A 16,110-nucleotide genomic window follows, 5' to 3' on the forward strand; every position below is an offset into this window, starting at 1 on the left:
GCATGTATGTTTTTTATTCAAAGTTCTTCACCAAATGTTGCCATTTAAGTTCATGCAAGGTAGATTGTCCTGCTGGCAGAGTGAACAAAATCCAATCTGCCTGCCAAAAGCTAATGAACTACAAACCACTCTCGCTGCCCATATTTAAAAAAAACTGGCAACTGGGATGCAATGTATCCTGGTACAAAGGAATGAACGTTTAAAAGCCAGGTTGTTCAGCCAAAATGTTTACATCTTTGTTACTCATTGAGTCCATCGACTGATCTAATGAGCTTAGCTAGGCGCCAGCGTGTTCTCTTGAAGGGAATTTATCATGTGACCAATATTAAAACTGTCTGTGGAATATGTGGAATACAATACATATTAGGGCTCTGCCTTGTGTTGGCGAACTAGGCTCTACTGATGATGTATAGGCGATGTCCTTGCCAGCAATCTGTTTTGTTCCAATATTTCCTTACTAATTTTTCACCTGAATACTTATCAATGTGTACATATATGCAGGAATAATATAGAACCGAGTACGCTTCTGCAGCTCTCGCATACAAAGCAAGCAATTTACAAAAGGGTTTTATTATTGATATCCTGGCATTATTTAACAAACCTAAAAATGTTGTAAACAAACAAAAGCAAGATTTACAACGGGTACAGGGAATTGACTTATGAGTTGCCCAATCTCTGTCTTACTATGATTAAGCCTGCTTATTATCGTTGCTTGAATGTAGGTAAATCAACCACATGGGCCATATTACTTCCAGTAATCAAGGCTCTCACCACCTCCAGACATTCCTCTGTTAGGAGTTCATAACACAGCACAACAACGGCCTCAATTTAAAAATCGCACCCCATACATATTCCATTACCTCAAGGCAGTCTGTCATCAGATCTGGCTTTAAACTTTACCCAAATATGCATGCCACACTCAACAGTTGAAACGTTTCCCCCAGAGTTTACGAAGCAAATGAAGCATGCCTGCCTGAGATTACCCACTTTTTCAAATCTCTGAGCGAACAATTACTATCTGGGGCCGCAGGTGATTTCCAGTTCCATGAATCTACCCTAATGTTTATTCTTTTCAGGTCTCGGCCTAGCGTACACTGTGCAGCAGTGTCGCGCAGCCGAGATTTTTTGATCTCCAGTACTGGGGCTTGAACCCGCCTCTCTCTTCCATTGGCTAGCTCCATAAATGGAGGCTAGCCATTGGAAGAGAGATGTGTCAATCATTCTTGGAGCAGATTAGTGGGCGTTTCTGTGTTTTTTAAGCTCCGCCCCTTTTTCCGCCATGCAGCGCTGGGCGATTATTTTTTTTTATAGGCATGTTTTTGTCATTCCTAACGTGTCTGTTGCAGGGGTGGGTTGCGCGATTTCTGTTGCCGGTATGGATTTATCTATTTGCGAGCAGGTAAGCAGCATTTTGTAATTTTTTTTTTATTTACTTTGTACGTCTACCTGTCGTCTCCGTGTACCGTCGTCCGTGGCTTGTCTCCGTCTTCCGTTTTTTTGTTGTTTACTTTGTAGGTCTACCCCTTGTCCTAGTGTTGCCGCTTCCGGTCCCCTCTGAAGACCCCCCCGTCCCGGTCACGGGTGGTTGTATCCTGGCCCCCTCCCGCTGTCCGTGTCTGCCCTCCTCCGTCGCGCTCTCGACATTGAAGAACCAGGTTTTAGAACCCAGCGGCTTAAGGGGCACGCCCAAAGTCTTCGAGTCCACCTGTCTTAGAATACAGAGACACGGGATACTTCACGGTGACGTCAAAGATCAAATTTATTGACTGCAACCAGGAACAGAAGTTCTACGAAGTACGACACAAGTAGGTTCGTCAGAAACTGCTCAATTTTCGTATTGCGAGACATCGTCTTTTATGCTAAAAATCACATTCCTGACAAACACCCATTATTTACGAACTATCCAATCACAAGTAACATTGCAAAAGGTATCCCATGACGACAAACCCACTTTTCAGTTGTCCAGCCCACCATCAATTACACGGGAGAACCCAACATTCTTGCTCGGACAGGCCGGACAAACCCATAATAAAAGACCACAACCCAAACCATAAATAGACCATAAAAGAAGGAACAGAAACAGATGTGAAACAAGATAAAGGGTGTGTGCATGTGCAATAAACTCAACAATGTCCTGTTCTTTGATCTCTATCTCGATCAACTACCGGACAAGGAACTGGCTTCACAGGGTTAGCTTCAGGCAACGGGGTCAGTTCGCTCAGGTCACCTAGGAGTCAGCTAAAGTGTACGTGTACCGAAGACTCGTTCGGCCGTAGTCATCGGCCTATGTGAGGGCAACCACAAAATGGCTGCCGTACACAAAATGGAACCCGAGGGTTCGGAACGGAATCCCTAAATACGTAGTGAAGCCATCGGTCTAACATGGCGAAATCACTTGTACTTGCTGCACTCACTAGTTACGGTCCGCTACTATCAAATTGGTAACGAAACCATGACCTTTATGAAACGGGTTCAGAATTCACGGAACCTCAACTCCCCCCCCCCTCCCCCCCCCCTCTGCTGCAGCTCTCCTCGGTCGCGCTCTGATACTCCCCCGGGCCCCCACCCCTCACTCCCTCTCCAGCGGCCATGCTGCCTCGGCTTGTTTTGATTAGGGGATGGCAGTGCTCGTCTGAAGGGCTGCCCGCGGCCATCATGAGAATGGAGAGCAGCAGGGCTCACCCACCCCCATCCCCCCAAAACAACCACACGTGTTGATGTTGTGACTGGGAGTTTATTTCCGTTGCAACCACGGGCATGCATTGGTTAATGGCGAACTAAATGACTGGGGAAGACACAAACCGGTAAAGCACCCTCAACAACGAGGCACCAATCGGTGTAATGGTGGCATAACTGTGGACGAAATGTACCTATAGAGCGCTATTGCATAATTATACACAATTCAAGGGCATATAAAATGACGTTTCACAAAACGCAACATGGTTACTTTAACTAGAAAGAAAATGGCCCACGAAAGGGTTTTGCTCGTCCAAATAGTAAAACTAACATTGTACAATGCTAGAGATGTGAAGGGAGCATGGACGGTACAGTAAAAACGGGGATTGGGCTGTCAAAGAGGCGTAGTCGATGTAATTAAGGGTACGGCTGGGAACACAGGTAAACTAAATGTGTGTTAGCATAAAAGCCGCCTGGCTGGTGTTTTACCGCTTCTGCCGTTCAATATAGGTGTTTAATACACCCAATAACATGAAAAGGCTCCCCTCCTAGTCTTTTAAATGTTTAATTGAAAGTACTACCTTGACTTCGCTCATCAGGAGATTGTACCCAGGACACAGCTTGAGGAGGCGCCTTGAAAGGCTGCCTGGTATGCGCTGCACGGAATGCAATATGAATGAAAACGGGATTTCTTTGACGAGTGGAAAGCCCTGAGAAGAATACATTACACTATAGAACGGCCCGGAGAGGTGTGACATAATGATGAGATCTGCTCAGGATCACACAGGTTTGGACACGCAGGGACGGGGTGTGGATTTCCAAGGGTTCTCTCTCTCAGCATGTGGAAATATTGAGGCAGGCAGGGCGCTGACTTATACCTATTGGAGGGGTGGGTGAATTTGGGCGGCGATAAGAGGTTAATTTTAAGGTGAGATAGCTGGAAGGTGCGTTTTTTGGTCCGGATTATTATGGAGCAAAAAATGGGGGTACATTAAATACAATTAAGCAAGGTGGTTGCTACCGCTAGGGTTTTGGCCTGGCAGGGGGGAGGGGACTCTCGTGGGCATAGGTGAGAAAGAAAACGTTATGGAAGATGGAGCGTGTCTGACTGAGCTCAAGCAGTTTGGGCGGCGAAGCCGCGATTTCCAGGTTTTCTAAAGTCACTGTGGACAAATAGATGGCGAGTGGATATCTATTTGTCTTTCCTTATGTTGCCGCTTTGGGTCTGTTGCGGTGTTGCAGTTGTGACTAGTTCCAAAATAAAGCACCGCCCGTTAGCACCAGACATTCTAGGATCACCTGTTGTAGGCAAAGGGGAGCTGGACTGGGGGTGGGTTAGTGAAGGAGGCGGACAGAGAAACAGAAATGTGCGCAAGCGGCAGAGAATGGCAATGCAGGGTGCAGAGGGGATGAGGAGGACACGGTGGGACCTCCAGGGATTCCTTGGTATTGGTTCTTTAAATGGGCCTGTACTCACGGGAACTGAGTACCGGCACTTTTTCATTTGCTCCCATTGAGTACCTGCACTTTTCCTCACGAGGGCCTGGTTGTGACGCAGGTGGCCTCTTAATCACGGTGGAGGCCTGGACTAGGCCAAGAGAACAGCTGCGCCGGCCACCAATGCACAGTGATCTGCCTGTTATGCTCTGGGGGTCATCCGAGCAGAGGAGTGGCTGCAGGGAGGTTCCTTCATCATTTGTGCTTACACAGCTCGTGCAGACAGGTGGCTGCAAAACCTAATGGTCGAGGGTGTAAGAGGTAACCCAGCGCTGCTGCATTGACGATTCTGTGGCAGAAACCGCCATATGTAAACTGCTGCCATTAGACATTTTAACACACATTCATTCATTCGCCAGTACATCTATCACAAGACAAGATGCTGAGCACCTTGAAAAAGTAAAATACTTGATACTGTGAGTCTACAAAATTTCATACAAACATGTTTTCCAGTTAAAAAAAGTACTGTTGCCTGCGGTGAGTTGTCATGGACAGAACAAAAGCTTGCTTTCACTATCTCTAACCATCGCTCCAAAACTGAATTTCCTTCTTTGGATGTGCGAATATTATGGCTCTGTCTGTGGCTGTGTGTGTGTGGCTCTGTGTGTGTAGCTTTTTTTGTTGGTGGCTCTATGTGTGGGTGGCTCTGTGTGTTTGGGTGGCTCTGTGTGTGTGTGTAGGTGGCTGTGTGTGTGGGTGGCTCTATGTGTGGGTGGCTCTGTGTGTGTGGGTGGCTCTGTGTGTGTGGGTGGCTCTGTGTGCGTGGGTGGCTCTGTGTGTGTGGGTGGCTCTGTGTGTGTGTGTGTAGGTGGCTGTGTGTGTGGGTGGCTCTATGTGATGACTCTGTGTGGGTGGCTCTGTGTGTGTGTGTGTGTCTCTGTGTGTGTGTGGCTCTGTGTGTGTGTGGGTGTGTGTGTGTGTGTGTGTGTGTGTGTGTGTGTGTGTGGGTGCAAATGCAATAGGTCTTGCATTTGCGAGCGATTAAGCTATTGGCATTGTAAATGACAATGCCATTTATTTATGTTTTAAAAACCAAAACATTAATAAAAATGTCATGAGCAATGCCAATATCTCTAACTTTAACAATGCCAAGACCATTGCATTGTAAATGCTTGTTTCGTTTGAGGCTTCAGTTCCAACTGATGTTAAGGATTCAGATTTCTCACTACAAGTTCTGAGATCACCTCCAACACCCCGGCTCAAGTCTAAGAGACCACAGGGCATTCCCACACCATATGGTAGCTCTGACAGTCTACATCTAGGGCACTTTGAGGAGGCACTTTGTGACTGTTCCGTTTCTTCTGTCGCTTTTTTTTCTTCTTTTTGCTGCCTCTAGGCATACGAAGACTGGTGTAAAAACCTGAAGTACTGATTTAAATCAGTCCTGTCCTTCTGTTTATATATTTAATTTATCGTTCTACCTACAAAGATGCAACGTCTCAGCTGTTGGTCTCGGTCAAATGGACTGACACCTGTTGTAATGTCAAGCTACTCTACATAAACATGTAAAATAAACTAATCTATACACTGTGCAAGTGTCCAGAAGCAATATATAGTTCGTGTGGTTTAGATGCCTGAGGATGTTCTCCTTCAGTCAATCCCACTTATTAAGCAGTAAGAAAGTGAGTGGATTCTCGTGGTAATCATTGACAAATATTTCCTCTCTGCCTTCAAAGAGATTCCATGCATTTTTCACCACTGAACAAAGCCGAGCTTCTTTCTAAACGATCAATGATACTAATCAATTACATTTAACACAGCAAAACATGAAAGCCTTCGTCAAAATACCAATAGCATTTATCTGATTAAATCTTTAGAGGGACTCTTCCTAGGCACAGGTTTCCAACCACCGCAACTCCATAAGGCATATAAAGGGAGGCTTATTAAAGCATTGCTCTTCTTATATAAAAAGGGTTTTGAAGGCTTCTGTCACACACTGAAAACGGCACACTTTATCTGATGAGCTATTTGTTGCAAGATGTTCTTCGAAGAGCTTAACCCCTTCGAAGCTAATGACGAGCTGGGCTCGTCATGGCGCTTACCTGCCGTGCGCGGATGACAAGGCCAGCTCGTCATGATTTATGGTGTTTTATATTTTTTAGCGCAGGACGGGAAAACGCCTAGCAGCCATGTGGTTAAGAAAATATTACAGAAAAAGAGAATTAAAGTGCCTTCACAGTCGCTAAAGAGCTCCCATTCTTTAAGCCTCCTACTCAGATTTACTTATTTACCTACAACTTGCAGAGAATAGCTACAATACAGTTATCATTTGTACCCATGCAAAGACAAAAGATTGGTACACGGTTCTTGTTGGTTGTATGTCACTAAATCGAGGAGGACAATATTGAACTACAAAAATGTCACAACTACTACACTGCTAACCAGTTCCTTGGTAGTCTGTTGACCCTATGGATAATTGGTATTGTTTTCCTATTGCACTTTAACTATGGCATATGTAGCCTCGGATACGCACTTTCACATTTTTTGCAGTTGTTTTTGGCTGTCCGTAACACCTTGCTGCTGCTAGTATCAATGAGTGTTTTTCATATTTTTAATATGTTATAATGTTTACTTCTCTTTGTTTGTGATATTTTCGATAACTGGTATGTCTCAGTCCTTTTATATTCTTGTACTATTCAATATATATATACTATAATGTTGCTATGATTTTAATTAATTGTTCAATCAGCATAAACTTTAAAACTTTGCCTACCAATATATTGCAAGATAAGTATATTTTTCTTTTCCTAACTCCACCTCTACTTACTCTAGACTTTCTATGCGATGTAGTGGTTAGGTAAAGTACTGGTTGCAATGGTTCTGCACTATGTCACATGAAATATAGTGACCCTGTACCTGTCAGTGGGCGTCTACAGATTGTGCCCCCTGCAGATCCGTGCAGGAGGATTTGAGAATTCAAATAAAATGGAGAACACTATGCAAATCATATCCACAAGGCCCTTACTGTGATTATGCAAATCATAGCCACAAGACCCTTACTGTGCAGTATTCCTCATTCGTTGTGAATCGGGCGTTTGTCTTTTTAATAAATTTAGTAACTTTATCCCTGTCTTTTTGGATCAATTATCTGTTCACTAAACTGTATATTGCCTTTTTGGTACAAGTTGGCAAGTGAGGTACACATCTACTGTTCTACGGAGATCCGCGTACAACATGTGGCTAACAGGTTTCAAGTCTTGGTGGTTTTATTTATTTATTTGTGTATTTTATAGAGCGCACAGCTACCCCGACGGGGCGTCCCGGCGCTGAGAACTTTGAGGGTGGAGGGCACAGGGGGATGTTATAGGGAAAACAGGTGGGTCTTCAGTGACTTACGGAATAAGATTTCTGATTGGGAAGAGCGTAGGGCCAGAGGGAGCTTGTTCCAATGCTGGGAGGCACAAACCTCAAAGGTTTTTCTGCCTGCCCGTGAGCGTTTGAAGCGTGGAGTTTCCAAGAGAAGGAGAGAGTTGGACCGTAAAGTCCTGTAGTTGGTATACGGTCGCAAGGTGTTTTTCAAGTGGGCAGATCCCATACCCCTCGATGCTCGGTGGGCCAGCGTCATAGCTTTGAAAATACACCTTTTGGCCATTGGCAACCAATGCAATTTGCGGAGGTGGGGAGAGATATGGTGTCTGAAAGGTATTCTTTCCACTAACCGGGCGGCGGCATTTTGGACCGTCTGGAGTTTTTGACATTGGCCTGCTGTGATGCCTAGGTAGAGGGCATTGGCATAATCAAGATGGGAAATGATCAGTGCCTGGATCACAGTCTTACGGCAGTCCGCTGGTAGGTAGTTGATGAGACGCTTGATGGTTCTGATCTTGCCAGAACAGGAGGCTGTCACTGTTTGAACCTGGGTATTGAAGCTGAGATGATTATCCCAGCGGACTCCAAGATTTTTTACTGAGTCTTTAGGTGTGGGGGCTTGGCTCAGATCTTCTGGCCACCATAGACTGGAGTCCAGAGGGGATGGTGAATTAAAAAACAGAACCTCCGTTTTCCAGCATTGAGTCGAAGGGAGTTGGCATCCATCCACTTAGAGATGTCTCTGAGGCAGGTTTTTAACGGATCAAAAGCTGAGGGAAAAGGGGAGTCGAAAGTGAAAAGAAGCTGAATGTCGTCAGCGTAGGAGGTGGACTTGATCCCAGTCTGAGCGATCAGTTTTGCCAAGGGGGTGAAATAAACATTAAATAGAAGCGGGCTGAGCGAGGAGCCCTGCGGGACTCCCCATTTGAGTGGTCTGGCTGTGGAAGTGTAGGGGGGAGTGAAAACCTGCTGAGTACGATCAGAGAGATACGACGTGATCCAATTAAGCGCAGTGCCACCTACGCCTAGGTCCGCTAGCCTCCTCAGCAGGATCCTGTGGGAGACGGTGTCAAATGCTGCTGAAAGATCCAGCAGCACCAACACCGCCCTTGACCCTTGGTCGAGCGTCCACCTCACCGAGTCAGTCATTTCAATGAGGGCTGACTCCGTGCTGTGGCCCGACCTAAAGCCATGTTGGGAATCATGAAGTAACCCATTGGTTTCAATGAAGTTCGCCAGCTGGGAGTGGGACAGTTTTTCCAGAATTTTTGCGGGGGCGGACAGAAGGGAAATGGGCCTGTAGTTGCAGGGGAGGTCCGGGTCAAGATTAGGTTTCTTAAGAATGGGAACCAGGGAGGCATGTTTCCACTTGGCGGGGAAACTACCCAGTCTGAGGGAGTCATTCCAGATGTGGTTCAGGTGGGGGTTCAGAAGAGGTGCCAGTTTTTTATATTGCTTAGCTGGCCATGGGTCGTTGGGGGAACCTGATTTACACTTTAGTAATTCAGTCAAGGTGTCTGCTTCGGAGAGGACTGAAAATTCGGAAAAGGTAGCCTGGGGTGTCGAGGAAGTAGAGGGTACCTCTTCCCAGTCTTCTTTGTTAGGGGTGGGGAAGGAGAAATAGATGATCTCAATTTTGTCCTCAAAAAATTGTGACAGTTTGTCACATAATGACTGAGATGCAGGCTGGGTTCGAGTCAAAGCATTGGGGTTAGTAAAAGAACAAACTATATTAAAAATCTCTCTGGAACCGTTACTGGCTTGTTTGATTCTGGAGGCTAGAAAGGCCTGTTTATGTTCTTTGATCATTCTCCGATATTCTTTGAGTGCTGTTTTATATGAGCTTTTCCTTTCAAGGGAGAAGTTCTGCCTCCAGAGACGTTCAAGAGTTTTACAGGCAGCCTTTTTCTGCCGGAGCTCGTCCGAATACCAGGGTGCTGAAGGTGCAGCCCGATAGGTCTTAATAGGTTTAAGAGGGGCTAAGACATCTAGGGCCCGGCAGACCCAGGTGTCCAGGTAATCGATCTTACGGTCGAGGTCAGGAGACTGGCTGGGGAGGGAGTTTTTTAGTTGTTCCGAGAGGGTGTCCGGGGTGATGCGGCTCCAGTTTCTTCCTGCAGTCTTTGGAGTAATGGTAGATCTGACGGTATAGGGAATATTGATTTCAAAAGGGATGAGGAAGTGATCCGACCAGATAACGGGGATAGGGGGAGTCACCTGGATAGAAGAAAGGTTGGAACAGATCAGGTCCAGTGTGTTACCCGCTTTATGCGTAGGTAAAGTAATTGTTTGGACGAGGTTGCAGGCCGTCAACGTGGAGATGAAATTTTGACTGTGCAGACAAGATTCATCGTTGACGTGGAGGTTGAAGTCTCCTAAGGCAGTGAAATTTGCATAACGTGTGCTGAGCTGACTAATGTTATCCGCCAGCACCGGCAAATGTGAGAAGTTGGAATGGGGGGGGCGGTAGATAAGAATACCGGAGCAGGAGGAGGATGGGGAGAGTTGAATGTTGAAAGGCAGGCCTTCTATACTGTCTGGCAGGTCAATTGTTGGGAGGGAAATTGTCCATTTGAAGTTATGAATTAGGGCAACACCTCCGCCCTGTTTGCCGCTGGGTCTATTAGCACATATAATACTGAAGCCCTCTGGTACGGCCTGGGTGATGGCGGGATTCGTAGTGTCATTTAGCCACGTCTCGGTGAGAAAGAGCAAGTCCCAGTGGTTATCCCCGAGGGACTGCCAGATATCAATGGCATGTTTGCTCAGTGATCTACAGTTAATCAGCGCTGCTTTAAGGTTAAGGGGTAGGCAGGCTCCGGTGGAAGGGTTCGAATCTGTGATAGGGGTCGGGCTGACTATAGGGTCCAAGGTCAAAAGGGAGAAGTGGCAGTCTGTGCATGTGTAGCCCTGGTTACGGGTGTCGGTTACGGGTTGACTTATTCTTTCATGCTTCAACGGTTGATACAACCAATACTCCTGAAACAGCTGACTGTAAATCCTGGTATTCCAAGTACTTCAAAATGACCAAGTTATTGTGTAGCTCTGAATCACTTTTTTGTGTAACTGCAGGGATTCATAATTTACTATACTTCTTATGACTATAAATATGTTACTGGGAATCTATTTTAACATCTGCATTAGTAAAGGGGCCATCTGGTGAATGATGTCACAATAATATTACCAACTCAACCTAAAATCAAACAAAGTGGCATTCTGGAACCCTTGCTATTGGTGATTGTTGAGATGTAAGAAGGGGAAAGAGGACATGGTTCATATTTTTGATTGGGTTGCATCCTTTACATTTTTTTCTCCTTAATTAATCCATGCACCCATTTCATTTAGTCAACAGATATTTTAAAAGCAAAGTATAGGAGTGGCATGCAACAAAGTAGCCATACAATAGGCGAAGTCAGGAATTAGAGTTATAGCATTGTACTAATAAAATGTTAAATGGTAAACTAGGCACCTCTTTCCTAAAATGCTACTAAAAAAAAGTGTAGCAAAAACACACAAAAATCTAATAAACTTCATATTTGCTATTGTAATTGACACCGATTGACAAGTTAAAGTGGTTGTCGATTGGTGAAAGGGCAATGCTGAATATATTGAAACAACGCAAGGCCCAAAAATTCAATCTGTAGTACTCAATGAAATATCATTTTAGGTCATCATTCGCATAGAACATATTTTCAAAGAATTAACAATCCTAGAATTCAAAGCAGAGAATATGGTCAAATGTGCATGTTTTCATGGAGGAATTGCGTTTTTTGGAGGATGGGAGTGTGAGGGTTCAGAGACGTTTTAAGGCATGGGCAAAGTGTTTCTGCCTTTCAGGGGCCCCTTGAGAGGTAGCTCTGGTTTGCAGAGAGTTTTGCCCCGATTCCCTTGAATAATTGTTAAAAAAAGTAGCTCCGGCAGACACCCAGCACTACCGTTTCCTTTTAATTTATTTTTTATTGCGAGTCACATGTGTGAGAGCCTATTATTGATATTTTGCAGGGAAATGTTATATTTATGTTTCATGCAACATACCAAAAAGTTATTTTAGATCAAAAAAGGACCTCACATTTGAAAAATGGGAGGGTGTCATATATTTGTAGTAATATTAGTGAGCTGCTGTTGTGTAGCAATATTGAAAACACAGATCACTACCTGTAAAGACATTAAGGGCCTGATTCAAAAAGATAAACTAATGCTTTTGTGTATGTTTACGGTTTCTGCAATTCACAAAGCAATTGCAGGAGTAGTAGTATCTTTACGAATGTCCATCGTTGCAGTCATAAAGATACTACACGTAAAATGACTGTGAATTGGAAAAAAGCGTCAACTTCCACAAAAGTGTAAGTTTAACCTTGTGAATCGGCCCCTGGAATTTGGACGAGATGCCTGTGCACTGTCAGTGACCTGGCCACAGAGGGCATGGAAGTGCTGAAATGGGATCATAAATTCAAAGCTGCTCCGAATGGGGCCTTTGGCCCAGGGCCCCCTAACTCCTTAAGATGTCCCTGTGAAGCATTCAAGGTGCTGTTTTGAAAATCTCGAGATCGCTCTGATTTGTCAGCTTCCTACATCGTTGGAAAACAGGGGGCAGAGCCTGTTGGCGATACTGCGCACGCGCAGCGCTAGTCCCAGGGGTCATGGACGAACCTTAAGGGGAAAGGAACGGAGGGGTGCGCACAGTGCGTGAAAGGTCTTTGGAAATGTAGTTCATCTTCCAACGCGTTAAGTAAGAGATCACTGGACAGTCAAAACGAATTTGCTACAAGGCTCAAACTAAATGAAAGACACTTCAGCAGAGAGCATTCCATGTTTTTTTTCCCATCAGCTCGCACGCACAGCGCCACATAATATCTGAGAGAAGAAAGGCAAACTGGGTCAACCCGGGGTTACAGCAGGCATCGTGAGAACCGGTCGGCCTTGCCGCCTTTACCTCCAAGTCTTTAAGGTGTTGGGCTGATTTTCCCGCAAGGCAGAGCGTCTGAGCAAGAAATGCATCAAGGTCCTCCAGGCTGAGGCTGTCAACCTGAAACAGATGAGAGAGAAGAAAGGGGAGCTGTGAGGCATGGAAAACGGTCTTTTTTCAAGCAGTGTGTCTCAATCAGTGTGTACACCTACAACATGCATAGCTTCGGGGCGACCAGCTCAAAGGCCGACAGGGCACCAACACGGAATTTTGATAAGGAAGGTGAACGCCAACTCCCAGCTATCAGTCTGTAGCCGGAGGCCCCCTTCCCCTCATTCGCCCCTCCCACCCACTCCCCGGCACACGTTAATTGTCTCCGCTCGACCCCTGCTCTAAAGGTGCCTAATGACTGGTGTCCAATACAATTTGGAACAACAGGAGGCAACGCCCCTCCCACAACCCCAAAGAGCCTCAACACTGGCAGATCCTGGGGTGTGTGATACTGGGAAACCACCCCGGGTCCGTATACCCGACATTCTGCAGGTTACTGCCCTGCTGGAAATTCCAGGTGACCAGCGACACATTTTTTCTATTAAATTCAGGTGCAGACACAAGGCTTTTTGTTATCTACCAAAATCAGTGGCGTAACAGGGTGGGGGTGAGCGGCACGAGTTTTGGGGCCGGCGGACCCCCTCTCCCCCGCCGCCCCCTCTCCCCCGCCCCTTACTTGCGGCCGTCGCGGGGCACAAATGCAGAGAACGCCAGCCACCCAGCGCTCTAGTTATTTTATTCCATTGCAGGAAGGAACAAGCTTTAGAAAACCCTCGGTGTTAATCGATATTTTTTGACCGTTAGAATAACCCTTGTTAACGTTTATTATTTCTTTTCCTTCACATAGGGTCAAATTCTAAAAATATAAAAAATGGTGCGTTTTTCAATTTTTCTTAACGTAGAAAACAATTGGGAAAATATCTTTCCATGCAGAGAAAACCCTTGCCGTATTCCCCCTGGAAATGTAGCAATGTAGGCAACTTTTAACACCCAATTTGCACACTTGGGCACCTATTCATGTCTTTGTAGAGGGCGTCCTACAAGGTTCGGACACGTGACCTCGAATATGCCTAGAACAAGATTGTACAGAGGAAGATTCTCCCAATATATTTCAGAATCCATGCTTCTCCCCCTTCTTGAAAACGTCCCCCATACTGGAGTGGGGTACGGTACTCGCCACCTTAACATGGGCAGGGGGCGAGAGAGAATGGAGGATTGGTTACAGTGCTCCAGCATGGGCCTGGCAAAATTCGCAAGATTCCACTTTTGTGCCATGCCGAATGCCAGCAGCTAATGCCTACCTGTGGTAGGAGTTTGTGATGGTTGGAAGTAGTCTGTCCAGATCTAAATAGGTGCCTTGCTTCAGCATTAAAATTGAAGGTGCAAAGTTAGGTGTGAAAAGGCACTTGAATTGTTTGTGAATATCCATAAGTGAGTGACTCAGCGGGTTTTCTCCAGATTCCCAGTGGATGCCCTCCTACCCTAAACACTCATGCTCGAAATCCTAAAATTAGCCATAATTACATATTTTCTATGGTCAGAGGTGGGCCTTAAGACTAGAAGATTTTTCCAATAAGGATTTTTGAATTCTAAATAATGAATTCTTGTTCTTCACCTAACGTCCACTGGTGATAGGTGTAACTTCAGATCACAAAAAGCCTTCTGAATGTGATAATGAACAAAAACCTGCCAGTCACAACTGGATCCAGGAGAACTACGTTAACTGGAAATCCCAGCAGGGAGAGCTAGAGATGTATTGTAGTAAATTGTTGCTTCTTCACAGCTTTGTCTCACCTACCCCAGGGTTGGTATTTCAGCCATATCTATTTTCAAATCATAGTAAGGGCCAAACACATTTGTTTAGCAGGACCGTTCAGACAGCAGAGCACTGCGAGTGTTCTATTAGCATCACTGAAACATCTTTGAATGTGCAGCTTGCAACATGTAATTGGTCTATAAAAAGTTAAGTATTGATTTATATTGGAATGAGAGTTCATCATGTCTGTTATCAAGTGGCAAATGATTAAAGACTGAATTGTAAGTGACAAGTACACACAATGTAATATTCCATCTGGCTCAGGGTGTGGTGGAGCCTAGAAAATGCAACTAAATAATCCGATCATAGTGCCTACCTCGCAGAACCTCTTTACTGAGTTGTGCAACATTTCAAGATGAAGTCTCACAAGTGTAAAGCAAGCAAAAGCATGTAGTGTCTCTCATGTAGATACCCTACATATATCACGGATAAGCTTTTGGCATGAGAAAGTCGTGTTAGTTGCGGTGGAATGTCCACTGTCACAGAATGCAACTCTAATACATAAATGTCTTTATCATGCAAGGAATCGCTGAGTGAAATGCAGAAAGAAAGCCTTCTAGCTACAGTGGTGTTGGCAGCAGCTCAGCTAACACCCTTGCCCCACCAATACTGCATTATGTCAAGAGAAAATCATAGAGTAGGCCGGACATCTGAAGCTCTTCCACAGTCAAGTAAGATTGCAGAAGCTGAAAAAATATGGGAGGCAAACTGCTCAGTTGGATTTCTCTCAAGGCCTTGGACAAAGATGGGATCAGATCTCAACACCACCATGTTTAGAAGGAGCATAGCATATGATTTGGAATTGCATAGGGACTGGAAATTATGGCACCTGGAAATTATGGTAACTAGAAAGGTCTCCAAAGAAAGAAGTCTCATATTGCAAGTCAAGAGGCCAAGCAATTTGCATGGGGCGCCAAGATAGTATTAAAATCCTAATTAAGAGCAGAACCTCTGGTGGAGGCATTGCGGGTGGGTGTAGAAAGCAGTGATAAACTACTAGATTACCTCATTAGTAGTGGAGAAAGACTTCATGCTCTATTTATGCAGCTTCATTTGCTACGAATCCAGTTTGACTGGGGTCATTATGGATACCTGACCACACTTAAAATCTAGAGAAAAACCTTGAGATTGCCCATGAAGCAGGTATTTGGGATGGCGATATGCAGCAGGGCCTAATGGCAGAAGCATAACCTTTTAGATCTAGGCTATATCCTGGTGGCGAGCATCCTCTGAGCCATGAAGACAATCAGATTATTTAAGGAGTGGCCCAGGTAGGAAAATATTGACTCTTTAGGACCCAGGTGCTCAAAGTTGAGCAATTCAATTTTTAAGACTTTAATACTTGCCAATCTCTAGCCCCAGCAATAATATGCCCTCTGTCTACTTTTAAACCTCCTAGACAGTCCAAACTGAGGTGCGTTGTAGTCAGATACTCCAAATGCCAACTCAATAACATCAATCTGGCACCTATGATAAACTATTGTCCCATTTCTTTTTTCAAAAACTTTTTATTATACTTTTTTAAATATATCTTAAACAGTACAATTTCCATATGCTGCCAAATATTCATATTACACACTGGACAAAGGCTTCATACCACAATTATGCACACTTACCCCGTCCACACAGGATATACATTTATCAACAACGTATCATTCAAAACTTTGCATTATTGCCCAATTTTAAACAATTAGCTAAAAAATTCAGCCATATTTGTGACATTCGCAATCCACCATAATCAAGACTAGGCTCAAGGTGTTGAGTGGATTGTCATAAAACCATTGTTATACGAAAAGAGAAGATTATACATCTCTAGCAAAAGGATCTCCATGTTACAGGGCAGTCTTGTATACTC

General features: G+C 44.8%; 1 protein-coding gene across 2 annotated transcripts in view; it reads right to left on the reverse strand.

Moving 5' to 3' along the window:
* Nucleotides 1-16,110, reverse strand: part of FAM120B (family with sequence similarity 120 member B) — a 1,223,188-nt gene that overhangs the window by 658,129 nt on the left and 548,949 nt on the right. The window contains exon 6 of one of the 2 annotated variants that reach the window (XM_086927133.1): nucleotides 12,416-12,508. The exons of the other annotated variant lie outside the window; for it this stretch is intronic. Within the exon in view, the coding sequence (XP_086783259.1) occupies nucleotides 12,416-12,508 (93 nt within the window). The remainder of the gene's footprint in view (nucleotides 1-12,415; nucleotides 12,509-16,110) is intronic. 2 annotated transcript variants of the gene reach the window in all.

This window comes from Lissotriton vulgaris, chromosome 6 (assembly GCF_964263255.1).
Source record: "Lissotriton vulgaris chromosome 6, aLisVul1.2, whole genome shotgun sequence".
Classification (NCBI taxonomy): Eukaryota; Metazoa; Chordata; class Amphibia; order Caudata; family Salamandridae; genus Lissotriton; species Lissotriton vulgaris.